Source organism: Sinohyriopsis cumingii, chromosome 12 (assembly GCF_028554795.1).
Source record: "Sinohyriopsis cumingii isolate HCF-2022 chromosome 12, ASM2855479v2, whole genome shotgun sequence".
Classification (NCBI taxonomy): domain Eukaryota; kingdom Metazoa; phylum Mollusca; class Bivalvia; order Unionida; family Unionidae; genus Sinohyriopsis; species Sinohyriopsis cumingii.
The window spans coordinates 60,300,670-60,316,471 of record NC_142972.1 but is presented as its reverse complement, the minus strand read 5'-3'; the positions used below and the strand labels follow the sequence as shown (position 1 = coordinate 60,316,471).

The window sequence follows — 15,802 nt, the reverse complement described above, 5'->3', positions numbered from 1 at the left end:
TATCACTGCTCTAAGATAGATGTTCATATCAACGCTGGGTTTTCACCAAAAGATTTGTGATGTCTAGTTGGTTCTAAATGAAATTGGTATTAATCTGACATCCAATATAGCCATCATGGTTGATATCTTGTTTTCTTATTGCCACTCCTATTAAATGGAAAGTCATAGCAACATGGAGATTTCACAGGAAGTTTGCCAATTATGTCTGTTTAGTCCTAAATGACGATGGTGTTAATCTCTCATGTAGTATGCCAACCATGGTGGCCATCTTAAGAAAAAGTCTGGTAGTCCATGCTCGTCCTGAATGTATGGTCATTTCACCAGGGATTTTCACCAAAAGACTTGTAATGATGTATATGTGGTCAAAATAGCATTTCTATTTTCAGTATATCCACCACAGCAGCTAATTTGAAAATTTTATTCCGCAGATATATCAGAGATGGTTTTCAACACTTGACAGTTGAAAAGACGATATGATTTTATCATGAATAGCTGGCCATTCTTTTCATTGGAGTGTGATTCTTGTTTGTTTACTTTTTTTTTTTACCTGCATTGTGTTATAAACTCTTCATATCCTCTTAAAGCTCAGAAATTTGCATATTAAAAGTTGACTGCAGTAAACCTAGATTTGGTTTTGGTTTAGTTTGGGAACTGTGTTCATTTCAGTGTACACAACTATGCACATGAATTGATCTCTTGCTGTGACCTACATACAATTTGCATAGTGGGGCTCGATTAAAAAAAAATATATCAGTCAAATATGCAAAAAGCGGAATTAATAAATTAATTTGCATGGTTTTTTTTCTTCATTTATTTAAGTAATAGATAAATATTCACAGTATTTTAATGGCTTTTTTGAGAGAGAAAATTGCTGGTGGTAGTACTCATTTTTTTGGTTTGTGGGGATTGTTGGGAAAATCATTAAAATCTTGTGTTACATTTAGTATGAAGGAAAACTATTTTCATTGATATTATATTTAACAATATCACTTTGAAACTGATTTACAGACTGAATATTCATTGAATATTTTCATGGGTGTCCTAAATATTTCACTTGGGAGGTGATTTGATTATCAGATTTAATTGCTTCCATTAAAATATGGAATCCAAACTGGTTGAGGAAATCCATAGCCTCAGCTTCTAATGACATGACTGATGTGTTTGTTTCAGGGAAATGATGACAGCGATGCAGCAGAGTCACCGGAGAAACTCAGCGTCCAAAAGCGACGGAATTACAGGACTCATGATACTGCTGACTCCAACTCTTCTGATTCCTCCTCATCCTCATCCTCAGATGATGAAAACTCCCCGTCACCACGTAAGGCTCTAAACTTTATCAGCCTAACTCGATGAGAGACAAACTTTGATGTTCGTGTGTCATGAAAATTTATAGCACTAACATCAAATACTAATATAGAAAATTCTTATAAAGTTGAAGGCTTAAGCATATTTGGAAAAAGGATTCCTTAGATCAAGGTAAAAACATGTCTTAGTATTTTGTTGGAGAAGTTTTATGAATTGTAGCAGAGGTTATCAGATTTCTGCTTGCTTGATTTAAAACAATGTGATTATTAACTTAAGAAGTCCAGTTGTACTCTATACTAAACAAGCAGTATTTATGAAATTGGTGGATGATACTAATAAAATTGCAAACGACTCAAAATGGTTTTTCTCAAGAATTGCAGTGCTTGAAATGGATTTTCTCATGAATAGCTAGTGCTTCATATTTTATTCCATTTGGACTATGATACTTTTCAGTTTGGGGAGTCAACATCTTTTTTCTCAGGACTGCATTAATCCATTTCAAATGCAAATAAATCCTTTCAAAGGATATGCCATTCCCACTAATGTCAGTCTTTATTCTAGTTACAGAAAAATCACAAAAGATTGACCTACTTTTTTAAAAATTGCTTCATAACTTAAGCAGTTTTCAACTGTGTTATGCAATATGTAATGAGCTCTTGCCCTTTTCATATTTAGCTCTACTGGTCATACAGTGAATGGGATGGTCTTTTGCCTGTCAACTGTCCATTAGTACAAGTTCGTTACTTCTCCTAGACCACATGGAGGGTTGCCATGAAACTTTATACACACATTCATACCAATGCCCTAAATAAAAGTGGTAACACTGATGTTGAATTGGCCACCATGGTAGCCATCTTGAAAATCTTGTTACTTCTCCTTCTGAATGGATGGTCATATCATAATGGGGTTTTCACTAAAACATGCATTCATGCCAGCCATTACACTTTTGGTGTAATCATTTCGCTTTTTTCACCAAATAACATTTTATGCTAGACTGTATATGGATTACTCTATTTTGGGGACATTAAAAATTTTACTTTAAAGCAAAAAAGATGTTTTTGTCATATTTATTGTTGTCCCTTTAATTCCACTTGTATAAATTTGAAAATATTCTTGAAAAGGTGACTGCTACATAAGAATAGTGTAAGAGTACTTATTTGCTATTTATAGCAACTGTATATGGTCCATTTCCATGGAAGCATGGATTTCTTCAAATGTGAACTAAGAGATTCATATTTTTGATAAGCTAGTTAGTTAACCAGTCTAGACTTTATAAAAATTGCACCAGATTTTAAGTGAAATGCTTTTAGGTGCAATTTGTGGGTTTTTATATAATGGAAAATGTTAGAGCAGATGGCTCTTTTCAAACTTAAGAAAAAAGGACAAATCATGGCTGCTTTGCAAACTTTAAAAGAAGAATATGAGTGTAATGTAATACAGTACTCTGAGCACCAAACCATGATCATTGCAGAATTCCAGTTCATGATCATTCAGCGAACATTACACAGGTGGAGTGCTGTATATAAATAATTTTTCTGTATATTTTATTTTGTTATTATTCTGGTTCAAATCCATATGGATTTGCCCCTTTGTGACAAGAATTTTGACCAGCTGCAGAAACAGGTTAGTTGTAAAAATGTACCTTTTTCATACTTGCTAATATATATAGATTACAATTTTTATGCCTAAATTATGCTTTTTCTTGCCACTTACAACAGCAATAATTACGCTTATACTTCTCGTGGGGTTGGCATGTATGTAGTATGAACATTGGAGCAGCCATTTTGAAATTCTTGCTGTCATTACCCCAAATAAGATTGCTGTCACCATCTTGGGGCTTTCACTAAAAGACCAACTATACATCTTTATAAAGATGGGGCCAATATGATGTCCAGTATGGCCACCATCTTGTCATTACTTCACCTGAATTAAATGCAATATTGCTGTGGGATTTTCACCTCCGGGTCAAGGGATTAGTCTAAAATGATGGTCAAATTCTAATGCCTAATATGGCCACAAGAGCAGTCAACTTAAAAATATTGTTATCATTACTCCTTCTGAACAGGTCATTGAACATGGTGTTCTTACTTGACATCTGATGATGTCTAGTTGGCCCCAAAACAGATATCCAGTATGCCTGCCACAGTGGTCTTCTTGAAAATCTTGTTGACATTATTTCTCTTGAATGAATGGTTATATCAGCATAAAATTTTCTTATGATGTTGACTTGATTGTTAAAAGAAATGGTACCAGTTGAACTTCTAATGTATTTGTCACAATGACATTTTGCAAATCCTGTTATCAGTAATTGTCCTTGATGGCTGGTTCTATACACATTGTGCTTTCACCAAGAAAATCTTGTGTCTAGTTGGTACTAAATAGAAATGGTACCAATCTGTTATTGAATATGGTCACCACAAAATCCATCTTGAAATCTTATTATCATTGCTTTTTCAAACAGAAAGTATGGGGTCTCTACTAGAATACTTCTTACGATACATTCTCGCTATTCATTGAAAATGGGGCCAAGATAACAACCAATATGTCCACCACAGAAACTTATTTGACAAATCTTGTCTTAGCTGAAGAATATCACGATGGCTCAACACTGCAGAAATAGAAGAAACGGTCCTCTGAGTCACATTATCCAGTAGAACATCAGCCCTTTTGAGGGACGTTGTTACTTTTGTATTTTAAAACAAGAAACCAATCTTATCTGGTCATGGATTATTTCAGATGTTGGCCTACTTTTAAAAATCTATTTAGTCCGTTGTAGGAGTATTATGTTGGATTAGTGTACTCCAGTTCATGATACAGTCTAAACAAAATTGTCCTATTGAAGGCTTGATTGCCTAGGTTCATGACACAGTCTAAACAAAATTGTTTGTCCTATTGAAGGCTTGATTGCCTAGGTTCATGATACAATTTAGACAGAATTGTTTGTCCTATTGAAGGCTTGATTGCCTAGGTTCATGATACAGTCTAGACAGAATTGTTTGTCCTATTGAAGGCTTGATTGCCTGGGTTCATGATACAGTCTAGACAATTGTTTGTCCTAGTGAAGGCTTGATTGCCTAGGTTCATGATACAATCTAGACAGAATTGTTTGGCCTATTGAAGGCTTGATTGGTCAGGATTTGCTCTTTTGTGAATAATTGTCTGATTATTGTTGTAAATCAAATGTTTTGATGGCTCCCTTGAGAAGTTCAAAAGTTTTGATGGTCTCTTGACAAGTTTATAGAGGTTTTTGGTCACTTCGACAAATTTAAAGGATTTGGTGGTCACTTTGAAAAGTTTATAGGAAGAGAAATTTTTAATTCATGCATTTTTCAAGTTGGTCCAAAAAGTACAGATTGGTTGATCGATTTGATTACATAGAATTGATATAAATATTTTTTTTTCATTTTTAGGTCGGAGAGGCAGAGATATACCAAGCTTTATTGATAGAAGAAGAATGGATAGCAGGCTGTCTCCAAGGAGAAGAGACCGATTTGGGTCACCTGATCAGAGAAGGTACTCATCTTTTTTTTTTTAAAGGTTGATCATATAATTCTTATAAGCATTAAGAGGCTGGATTCATAAATGTATCTTGGTGTGTAAACACTCTGATGCAAGTTATAGTCTGAATAAACCTCCCTGTTTGGAACCCCCTACCAATTTAAAAGACGAAAAGCATAACGGAGATAAAAGATGCACAGAACTTAGTTTATTAGTTTCAAACCAGATTATCCACGTGAGATCCTAAGACCGCTATTTTTTGTGCATTTCATTCAAAATGGAAGTTTTCAGTGTAAAAGACTACCTGTTCGCCAGTCATTTCCAGTTCCTGGACAAGTCCATTTTCAGCATGAACATAGAAGGAAAATAATGTCTGCTTCTGATAGTTATGATGTTCAGTGAAGCAAAGGCAAAGAATGACAATTACAAATTTGCCTTTCACATGGAATTAACAAGCGGTATAATTTCTGTATACATGTGTGTAAAGGATATAACTCAAAACTCTCGACATTAAGGTAATTTACTGAATTATCCAGCAGTTACTGAATACGATAAATTATGTCACAATGTTGTCTGAGGAACTTTTCCATAGTGCACGCAACATGGCGCCACATTAGTATGGAAAGTTCATTAAGCATGACAGGCGAAGAGAATGCGTTTTATAGCCACTCTGGTCACATTCAGGTTAGAAATTGTAAATCAGTGAATGAATTGACTAAGTTCTGTGCATTTTTTATCACATTACAGATTACCATTATTGAAATTGTTGGGGGGAGGGTACAAATGGGGAGGTATAGTCAGGCTCTAGCACAAATGAAACTAATGATTTGTTTTTAGAAAAGTATGTTGTGAATCTGCCTTGTGTACTAAATTTATAAAAATATACTACTAGAATGTAATGGTTCATACAGTACATTTCCCATTGTATGAATAACACATATCTTTAAACACGTAACATAATCAAACTTATTAAAAACTGTTTGTCCCTCTATAAAGTTTGTGATATTGTTTGAATACAGATGTTTAATTATTAGAATAAAGATATGTAATTATTAGAATATGTATACGTATCACATTGGGAACAAATTTTTTTTATTTTATTGCAATTGAAAATGTGCTTCAAGCAAAGATATATCCTTGTTCAGGGTGCTACATGATTTGCCTCTTTTTGTAATTAAAATTTTTATTATGGTTGTTGATTTGGAGCTGATGTGGCTTATATTGGTTATTGTGAGTGAGACTTGTGAATAGAAAGGTGCAGGCTTGAATCCTGACTAGATCCACCTAAGTGGTCTGTCTTGGGGTTACCACTACTCAATTTCCTCTTCCTGATATAACCTGTAATGTTTTGACACAATGTTAACCATTAATGGGTCCGTTAATACACTTCTTAATTTGTCTGATGACGGTCTTCTCATGTAAATGACATCTTGTCTAGGCATCTTATTTTTCTCCACAGATACATGTCACCTCCCAGACGAAGCCCACCTCGCTTCAGGGAGGACAGAAATCGGTATTCCTCACCCCCACAACGTAGAGGGCATAGTCCATCACCCTACATGCGAAGACGATCGCCATCACTGCCTCCTTACAGGTATTTGCTGTACCAAAAGTTAATATCACTTTTGTTATTTTAATTACTAATATTTTCATACCCTGTTGAATGAGATTCATAGAGTAAATACAGGTAACGGTTCATATATTTTATTCATTATATTTATTGCAACAATAAAAGGGTTTTAAAAAAACTTTTGTTGATATGATGGGTGTTAATTAACATGGTGACTACAGTGGCCATGTTAAAAATCTTGTTAGTGTTTCTCCTCAGCAGAAAGGGATATCAACATGGAAGTTTCATTAAAAGACTTCTTGTGATCTTTGGTTGATCTTAGGTGAAAATGGTGCTTATCTTAAATCCAATATTTCCAACATCGCAGCCATATTGAAATTTTTTTTAACATTACTCCTACTCGATGGTTATTTTGGCATGGCATAACATAAATAGATATCTTATGATACATGTCATGTCCAAAATGAAAACTGTACCAGTCTTGCATCAAATATGACCATCCTGAAAATCTTCACATCACTACTCCTCCAGATTGAATGGTCATATTGATACGAGTTGTAAAAAGAGAATTATTATGATATCTAGACAGTCCTAAATAAAAGTAGCACAGATCTTACTCTGTTATGGCCACTACAGCAACCATATTTAAAATCTTCTAATAGACGTTTCAACACTGGTAGTTAAAATAGATATGTATCTTATCTTGGATTCCTACTAGTGCTTCATTGCCTTGAAGGATTTCTCGTTTTTACAAATTTGGAACGAGCTTGAATTTTTTAAATAAAAAATAGACCTGAACATGATTAAGCCCAAAACCACTCAAGGTAAATGAAGATGAACTTATATCAGTATATTAGTTTATAAGGCCACTACCTGTAAGAACCCCAACTTCTGAAACTTGCCAGACTGTTTTGGTCTAAGAGAGAAAGACTAAAATCAGTGTTTTCTTCAAGTTGTGCCTGTAGCCATTTTTCCACAGTTCGTTTAATCTAGATCACAATGTAGTGTGGAGAGCCAAGGAGTGGTCATTTAAAGCAATTAATGAGGGTCCATCATAGCCTAAACGGGTTGACTGGCGAGTATCACATGATGCCGATTTGTTCAACAACAAAGGAAGTTGTAGCAGTGGAGCAAGACAGCTGAGCAAAAGTCTAATTGTTCTCGTTTCCAAAACAAGGAGATGAAGAAACACATACGAACTGAACAGCCAATGCTTGATGAACACAATAACGTAGACAAAGACAGGCAATAAGCACATATATCATGAAAAATGGCACACAAAACAGAACAGCTGCTTCAAGCTGGTTAAGCGATAGTGGCCATCTTGTATTTGTACAAAGCAATCACATTCCTAACAAAGTTTCATTCTGCTGTCCTTGCTATATCTTAGCTTTCCTTCTTTCAAAATCCTGGTGTCACAGTGACATTGCCCGAGGTGGGTGGTAGTTGGAGAAATCATGCTTTGGATTTTAAAGAAACAAATGTCTTCTAGTTGCTGTGGATGAAAAGAGTTTATGTGACGTCCTGTCATCCATCTGTCTTATTACAGATTTCTGTTGATACTCCACCATAAATAAGGAAGGATTACCATGAAGCTTTGCATACATTTGTCTCCATCCAGTTTCTCCAAAATGAAAATGATGCAGCCTGGATATCCAGTCTGTCACTATTTAGTCATTGTAAAAATCTTGTTGCTACTCCTCCTAAATGGAAAGTCATGTCAGGTTGTGGTTTTCATTACAAGACCTGTGATGTCTTGCTCTTACTAAATGAAAATGGTGCCAATCTGTTATTCAGTATAGTTGCCATATCAACCGTCTTGAAAATCTATTTTTTATCAATCCTCAAAATTAGTGAACAGATGATTGTATTTACAACATTTTCATTTTACAAAATTCCTTCTCCTGATGTCTAGATGATCTTAGATGAAATTTGTGCTGATCTGACATTCAGTACGGAAATGTTGGCAGCCATCTTGAAAGTCTTTGACTATCATGATGGTTTCCTTTTCCAGGACCCTTAGTTCCCAGTCCAAGCTAATTATTCTCTCCTCCAGGTAGTATTGGAGGGCCAGAATTGAAAAGAACATGACCCCAGTCTAACTCCATAACCACATCAAATACCTTTCTCATTTTCCTGGGATGACGTGTGCAGTAATCATGTGCTATATTGCTCAATGAAATTTACTTTCATTTTCATCTTCACATCTTTTTTTTGTATATCAGTCACATTTTTGTATGAGTTAAGTGTTTATATTCCAGTCCTTGCTTTATTTTAATGGTATCTGTGTTCCTTTTGTTTTTGTTCAGGCATTTTTTGCACCTTACTTAGCAAGCATTGTTTCTGTAAATTCGGCTTCAGGATGACATCATTCGTATTTCAATGTCTTCCTTTCTGGAGAGAGATACTGGAAAGGACGGTCTTTTCTCACTTCAGGAGACTCAGGACCATGAATTCATTTTCATCTTAGTTGATTCTAATGAGTTTTCAGAGGAACCTGTGGCAACAGTTCTTCACCCATACTTTGAGGTCCCCTACTACTTCCTACCTGTTAGTTCAGGTATTGGTGAGGAGGAGGATGTTAAAAGTAAACAAATTTTACTGCCTACTTCCCCTTGACTTGTGTCCAAAGCTGCCTTGTTGAGATTGTTCTGGTCTGGAGAGGGTTTCTGAAGCCTCGTCTGGTGTAGACCTTCTATTGCTCCTGCACCCGGTGATGGTTTATGAGCTTACATGGAAGTCTTCCTAGGACAAAGAGTTCACCAGACTGCAGAAGAGGTGGTCTGTCCCTTTTTCTATGTTTCACCTTTTGTTTTCTGCTTCCAGCTATTGAGTTAATACTCTGGTACCACTGCCCTCCTCACTAGATTCTTGGGCATCTTAAGTGGATATCAGCTGGGGCCTGGGCTCACCTCCCACTTAAGACTTTGCAAATAATGGAGTTTAAGGCCCACACTCTAGTGAGAATCACCTTGCATGCCAATCTCTTTTAAGTAGCCTCCTCAAATCTTTTGAATGAAGAATCTATTGTGCTTGCTGGAGGCTTTGGCATATATATCACGTTATGTGTTCTCTCTGTCCATGATAGTCAGTGGAGCTTTTTTGCTTCCACAGAGATGCTGTCTTGGATGCATCAAAGGTCTATTAATGTATGTACCTCTTGAGGCAGAGATAATGTTACCAGGAATCATGCCTCAAGGACCATCTACAGAAGTCCAAGGCAGCAGCCATGGGCTCTTTGAAACAGGCCAAAAAGTGTGCTCACCCTAGCTGTCCAATGGGACCTTCTACCATGTTTTGAAATAGGGGCAGCATCTTCAGTCTCACAAGCAGCCTCATTTCTAAGTAACCTCCTGCATACCATTTGACAGAAGGAATCAGAGAGGCCAAGGAAGAAAGTCTTTAGATTCCTCCCCCTTCCCCAAGGGGGAGGAATCAACCCTAGGAAGTTGCAGCATTGTTCTCCTTTGAGCATGCCAGTACATGTCTAGCCCTTTTTCCAAGGGTTTGGATGGGCATAACAGATGATGTGCTTGTCTATTCCACTTTAAAGGATGTTTACCTGCTTCATTTCCAGGTACATCCTCCCCTTCATGATGCCTATATTGGACCAATCCCAATTGGTTCAATTAAAGGAAGAATTACAACCTTTTGCAGAAGTCTGGATGGTAGACAAATGACCTGACTCTAACTTTTTATTCCCAGATCTTTCTGATGTCAGAAAGGTGGAATGTTTCAGCTCCTCATCAACTTTTCTGCTTGAAACAGATTTCTTTTGGATGGATACTTTGAAGTGGAGACCTGCCTCAGTTAGGAACACCTTAAGGCCCTGCAACTAAATGGTCTCCAGTAATAGTTAAGATGCATCCCTTCATATCCCTGTCTTCCTGGCACACAGAAAATACCTCTTGGCTTTGTATTGACCAGGAGGTATTTCATTTTCAAGCTCTTCCACTCATTACCCCCCTCTCCCTGAATCTTTACCAAGATGATTGCGTTAGTTGCAGTCCACTTGAGTTCTTTAGGGATCCCAACTATGTAGTATTTTGATTACTGGTTGATTGCTCATCATCCTCCGAGATCTTCGTTTGAAGTATCCATCCCACTGTTGCTTGTCAGTACTTTTTCTCCCCTGGATCTGACATTCACTACCACCTGTAATAATGGCTAAATTGGAATAGCAATAGTGTGACAGTCTGTCTACAGAAGTTGATGTTGTCATAATGGAATGGTCTCTACCAGTTGGTAGTTGAGTAACTTTTCCAACTGTGGGTAGACTCTTGGTTGGCTGGTTACTACAAGACTACAAAAGCTCTCCCTTTTTTGTCTTTAATATCGATTGGAGTGCCTGAGCAGCTGCCACTTTCAAAACGAGTTGGGCTCAATGTGTATGCCTTTCTGTAATTGGTGCAATAGGAAACTTGAACCTAGATGTCCCCCTTTAAAAGCAGTTGCAGATTTTTTTCTTATCCTTTTCAAGAAAAGAAAATTTTCTGTGTCTGCCGTTAAGATCAGTTGGGCAGCCCTTTCTGATGCTTGCAAGTTCTCTCTTATCTTTCTGATCTCATCAAGTATTTGGAGTTTCAAAAACCAATGTTTATTAATACCTAGAAGGAATCTTCCATGCATTCTTTGGGCATTGTTAGAACCACCTTTTGAACATTCGAGTGAAGAACAATACCCATAAGACTGTTTTCCTGTTCTCCTTAGCATCATTGAAGAATTTAAACACAGTTCCTATGTGATCGAGACAAGGGGAGCAAACAACTTGAATGGACTGATAAAAATAAGCAATGTTCCACAGCTGGTCTATGTTTGTACAAATACCTTTCACTCAAATACACCTGTAATGGCTTCCTCTGGTATATAGTAATACTTTCAATGTAAAACTTAAAATGTGTCCTTTTTAGGTAAATTGCCTCCACCATTTTGTGGCCGATGTACAATGCATCACTGCTTCATGCTATTGGTTAATTGGCATTACATACTAAGGGAGGCATCTCATGAAATCCAGTAGATGTCACTAGGCCAGAGCACTAAAATATCTGTTTGTTCCACCGTGGTGTAGATCAGGTTATCATGGCTATAGAAGATGGATTCAGTTTGTGTTCTTTGCAAACCTGGGTTTCATGTTAAGAACCAGTTACTTTTCAGTTGTTCCACTTCTAATTGTTATCCCTGGTCTCAATCATATCTGTACTGGGGATGATAAGGATATGCTCACTTGCCCAGTTAGTGCATTAAAGTTTTATATGGCTTCCTTTATAAAGAAGGCTGGGCGCCGCTCTTGTACCTTTGATTTTGATATGGGTTTCTTAATAGAATTAGTAAAATTAGTCAGGGAACCAGACTAACTTTACAGCAGTACCTCAGATGCTTTAAACTGCACATATTTTTTCATGTGAAACATTTGCATGATTACTTGGTTGATTATAGAATCTTTTAAAAGGTTGTACAGGAAGCAGTGCATGTTGAAGACGAAACGAAAATTAAGCCTCGCAAAAAGGGTTAATAATCAAGAAGAATATAAAGGAAAGGACACAACTACGTTTACTGAACATCACATGTAAATTTGAGTATGTCTCTTGGTGGGAGATATTGTCATCGTCATGCAATGGAAAAATACCTCCAAGACTTGCATCAAGTTGAAAAATAGCAACAATCGATTGAGCTGCATATGGTTTGGAACTGAAATTTGTACAACAGTACTTGTGGTAAATAAGGTGTATGTGTACTTTACAAACTTTTCCGTTGAACATAATGTTTACCATTGCTATATTTTTTGAATACCGAACTTTATGTTTCCCAATTTTACAGTTTTATGGTATTTTATTAGACCTTACTGAAAACTGGTCACACTTATGAAAAAAATCAACTGCCTTACTGAGACAGTCTCATCAGGCTTGGCAGGTCTGCACTATCATGAATATTGACATTGATAAAAGATTTTGACTACACACCTTTTGCAGTATTTAAATGCTTTTGTAAGAAAATAGTGTAGATCTGACCACCAGCTTATCCACACATTTGTGAAGTAGTTTTGTGACTGAGACCTAATTTGTCTTGGTGCGAGTAGAGTGTCAGACCCATCCAGGGACTATTGTTTTCCAGTGCTTTGAAATTTCCAAAATGTACTGCCAATATAGCTGTTTGTTATTTACCACTCCACATTCCATTGGGGGAGGAGCAGTAGAATGAAACATTGAATTGTGTGTGGGTTGGGAAAAGTGACAAAGATTCCATTTTCATTTCAGGAGCCCTCCCAGATTCAGATCACCAAGGAGATATGAGGAAGCTAGACGATCTGCCCCTCGGCGATTCAGAGATGTTGGATCACCTCGGCGATCAAGAGATGCAGGACGAAGCACAAGGTCACCCGTGCGAAGAGCATCAGTAAGATCTCCATCCCAGTCTCCTCCAAGGCAGCATAGACCGTTTGTGACATCTCCTAGACTCAGAAGTGTGTCTGGCACTTCTCCAAGAAGGCCTCGGAGACGTACTGCATCATCTTCATCTCCAGTAGAACATCCACGTGTGCTTAGGAAAAATAGGGAGTCAGAGTCCTTCTCACCACATAGAAGACAAGGAGGGTCAGCTTCACCTCCACCACCTAGAAGAATAGACAAGTCTTCACCACCTCGTAGAAAGAAAGAGTCGCCAGTGCCTCGAAAAAGGGTGCCGTCTTCATCATCCTCATCATCTGAGTCCTCTTCTGAGTCATCACCTGAGAGACCGCCTGAACCATTAAGAACAAGGAGGAGATCACCACCTACACCACCACCTGGACTGAAGAGCAAAGGGAGGGCAAGGGAGGAGTCCTCAAGTTCTTCCTCCTCTGAGGCAGAGGAGAAACCAAAGCTTGAATCAATAAAGAACAGAAGTATTTCTCCTTTGCCCCCAAGTAAAAAGGGCAGAAGTGTTTCTCCTTTGCCACCTAGCAAAAAAGGTTCAGAAAAGTCAAGAAAATCAGATCGAGAACGATCTCCTCCAAGTCTGAAAATAGCTGGATCTAAAGAAAAGCCCTACTCTCCTTTGGAAGAACTAAGGCGAAGCATGAGGACAGAAAAGAGTAGGGGATCACCATCCCCTCCACCACCAAAACTGAAACGTGAATATTCACCATCTCCTAAAAAAGAAAGGAAGAGTCAGAAAGGACGGCATGTTTCACCAGACCACAGAGAGGTGAAATCTCTGTCACGATCAGTTCGTTCACCAGCATCACCTCCTCACCTGGAGAGGCCAGCTCGGTCACCTGATCACAGGAGTAGGACATCAGTGTCTCCAGAGGAAAGACGGTCTACAGGAAAAGGTTGGTCAGAAACAGCGGAGAGAAGACCAAGAGTCTCACCCCCTGTCCAGTCACAAAGAAGCAGGTGGTCAGAATCGCCACCAGTAGCAAAGAAAGAAGTAGCAAGAAGTGAGTCATCAGAGTCAGAGTCCCCCACTCCCTCTCCCCCTCCAAGAATGCAGCAAAGTCGGGAAGGAGAAGATGAGAGGCACGCGAGGAATCGCTTGGAATCTGGTGACTACAGTGCACAGAGAAAATCCAGTGAGTATGAGATATCTAGAAAAAGAAAATCTGATTTATCTGGAAGTCCAGACCCAATGGTAGGAAAGAGGCCAAGGTCTGATTCAAGTAGCCCAGAGCCACCTCCAAGACTACGAATGTCCGAGCGAGGCTCAGATGGGTTTAGTCCTGATCTTGGCAATCGGGAATCTGCACGACAAAGACGTCCAGAACGGGATATTGAAAAGGATAGCACAGAACGAGGTAATCGTGAGCCACGACTTCGGCAAACTGAAAGAGACATGGAGAGGAACAGCTTTGATGTAGCCAGTCCAGAACCAGCTCCTCGTGCAGTGCATTCTGAACGTGATGCAGACAGGGGCAATAGAGATAGAGGGAGCAGAGATGTAAGAGAGGAAAGGGAAAGGGAACTGAAAAGAGAGATGCCTGATGCCAAACGAACCCCTCCACCTCCAGGAGATGAAACCTACCACAGAGTAGTGATGATCAAGCAGGATAAAGGAGGTGCAGTCAAAAGAAAGGAACAGTCAACACAGAGTCCTAGGCAGGTAGAGGAACAGGTGCCTAAGAAAAAGATGAAGGAAGCAAAGTCTGGTACTGAGTCAGAGGTAAAGCATTGTTATCTTTATTGAATGCATGCACTGTCTTTTCAGTCTTTCATTATAATCCTGAAGTGCTCAACTGAAAGAGGAGTTTATAGTGTGTTTTATATTACTTTAAAATGATATGTTATGATTAAGGGTACATAAAAATAGTCCAGACCAATTGCAGTGATAGTCTTGGAGAATCATACACTAGCAACTTAACCTCTCATTTCTAGCTTCTCTCAACAAAGTAGCGGAGAATTATTGTACTACCCATGGCATCAGTATTGGCATCTGCACAGACAAAAGCATATACATATGTACATCTTCATCTGCATTTTTCTTCCTAGGTCCTAGGCAACAGTTTTGTGGTGGGTTTCATAGCAGTGGCTAACATTATTGCACATAAACATTAGTTATGTATTGTTGGTAATGTTTTTATCTACCTGCATAATGTCAGTTTGTTACCTGTTAAATTTCTGCATAATAACTTGATTATGAATCTAGAATAATCAAACTCTATAGATGGCTTGTACTTAATTAAGGAAAAAACCAGTTGATTTTGGGGATGAAACCTTGTAGGTTAAAGTCACTGTGACTGGAATAAGAAAAATGGTTTATACACAGTAACTAGAAATCTCCACCATGTACAGCAGTCAGATTCATGTGGAATGCTTGCACGTGGGATAAAGAAAGGCTTGATTTCAGGACCAAAAGGTCAGGTGTCTGAAAGAAGGAAAATGCTTTCTGTACAATAACATTTCAACCTTACAGACTTGGATCAGGGGGACCAAGTGACCAAGTGGTCTAAGGCATTGCCTGTACCAATCACTACCATCTCACCTTTGCCTGCATGGGTTCATTTTGAACTCAACCAGTGTGGGTATGTAAGAAAGCTTACCAGGTGCTCCCATGGGTTCTTCCAGGGGTTTTCCTAGGTTCTTCCTCCACCATTTAACTGGCTGCCAAGTATAGCCTGTCATGTGCTGAAAAACTTGGCAGTAAAGCCACCAACAACAAACAAATTTTAACCAACCTTTTTGAATGGCTTGCACTTTAAGTCAGGAAGAAGTTTATTGATTTTTGCTGTCTAAAAGTCAAAGGTGAAGGCCAGTTGCAAAGAAAACATGGTTTATGCACCAAAATTTTAGTAATCTACAATAAACTTGGGCTGGGCATATATTGTGCTGTTCATAGTACTCAAGTTGTGTTGGCTGTTTTTCTTTACACACTGTACATGAATGGTACTACAGTATCACAAATGTTGGGCACTGCAACCTATATTTCACACATCACTGACTTGAGTAAAATTTTGTG

At 38.1% G+C, this 15,802-nt stretch overlaps 1 protein-coding gene across 1 annotated transcript in view; it reads left to right on the top strand.

Annotated features, from left to right (window-relative positions):
- Positions 1 to 15,802, top strand: part of LOC149786563 (uncharacterized) — a 69,044-nt gene that overhangs the window by 41,578 nt on the left and 11,664 nt on the right. Inside the window, exons 10-13 of the mRNA XM_089977070.1 lie at positions 1,171 to 1,318; positions 4,716 to 4,818; positions 6,263 to 6,397; positions 12,628 to 14,509. Coding sequence (XP_089833196.1) covers positions 1,171 to 1,318; positions 4,716 to 4,818; positions 6,263 to 6,397; positions 12,628 to 14,509 — 2,268 coding nt within the window. The remainder of the gene's footprint in view (positions 1 to 1,170; positions 1,319 to 4,715; positions 4,819 to 6,262; positions 6,398 to 12,627; positions 14,510 to 15,802) is intronic.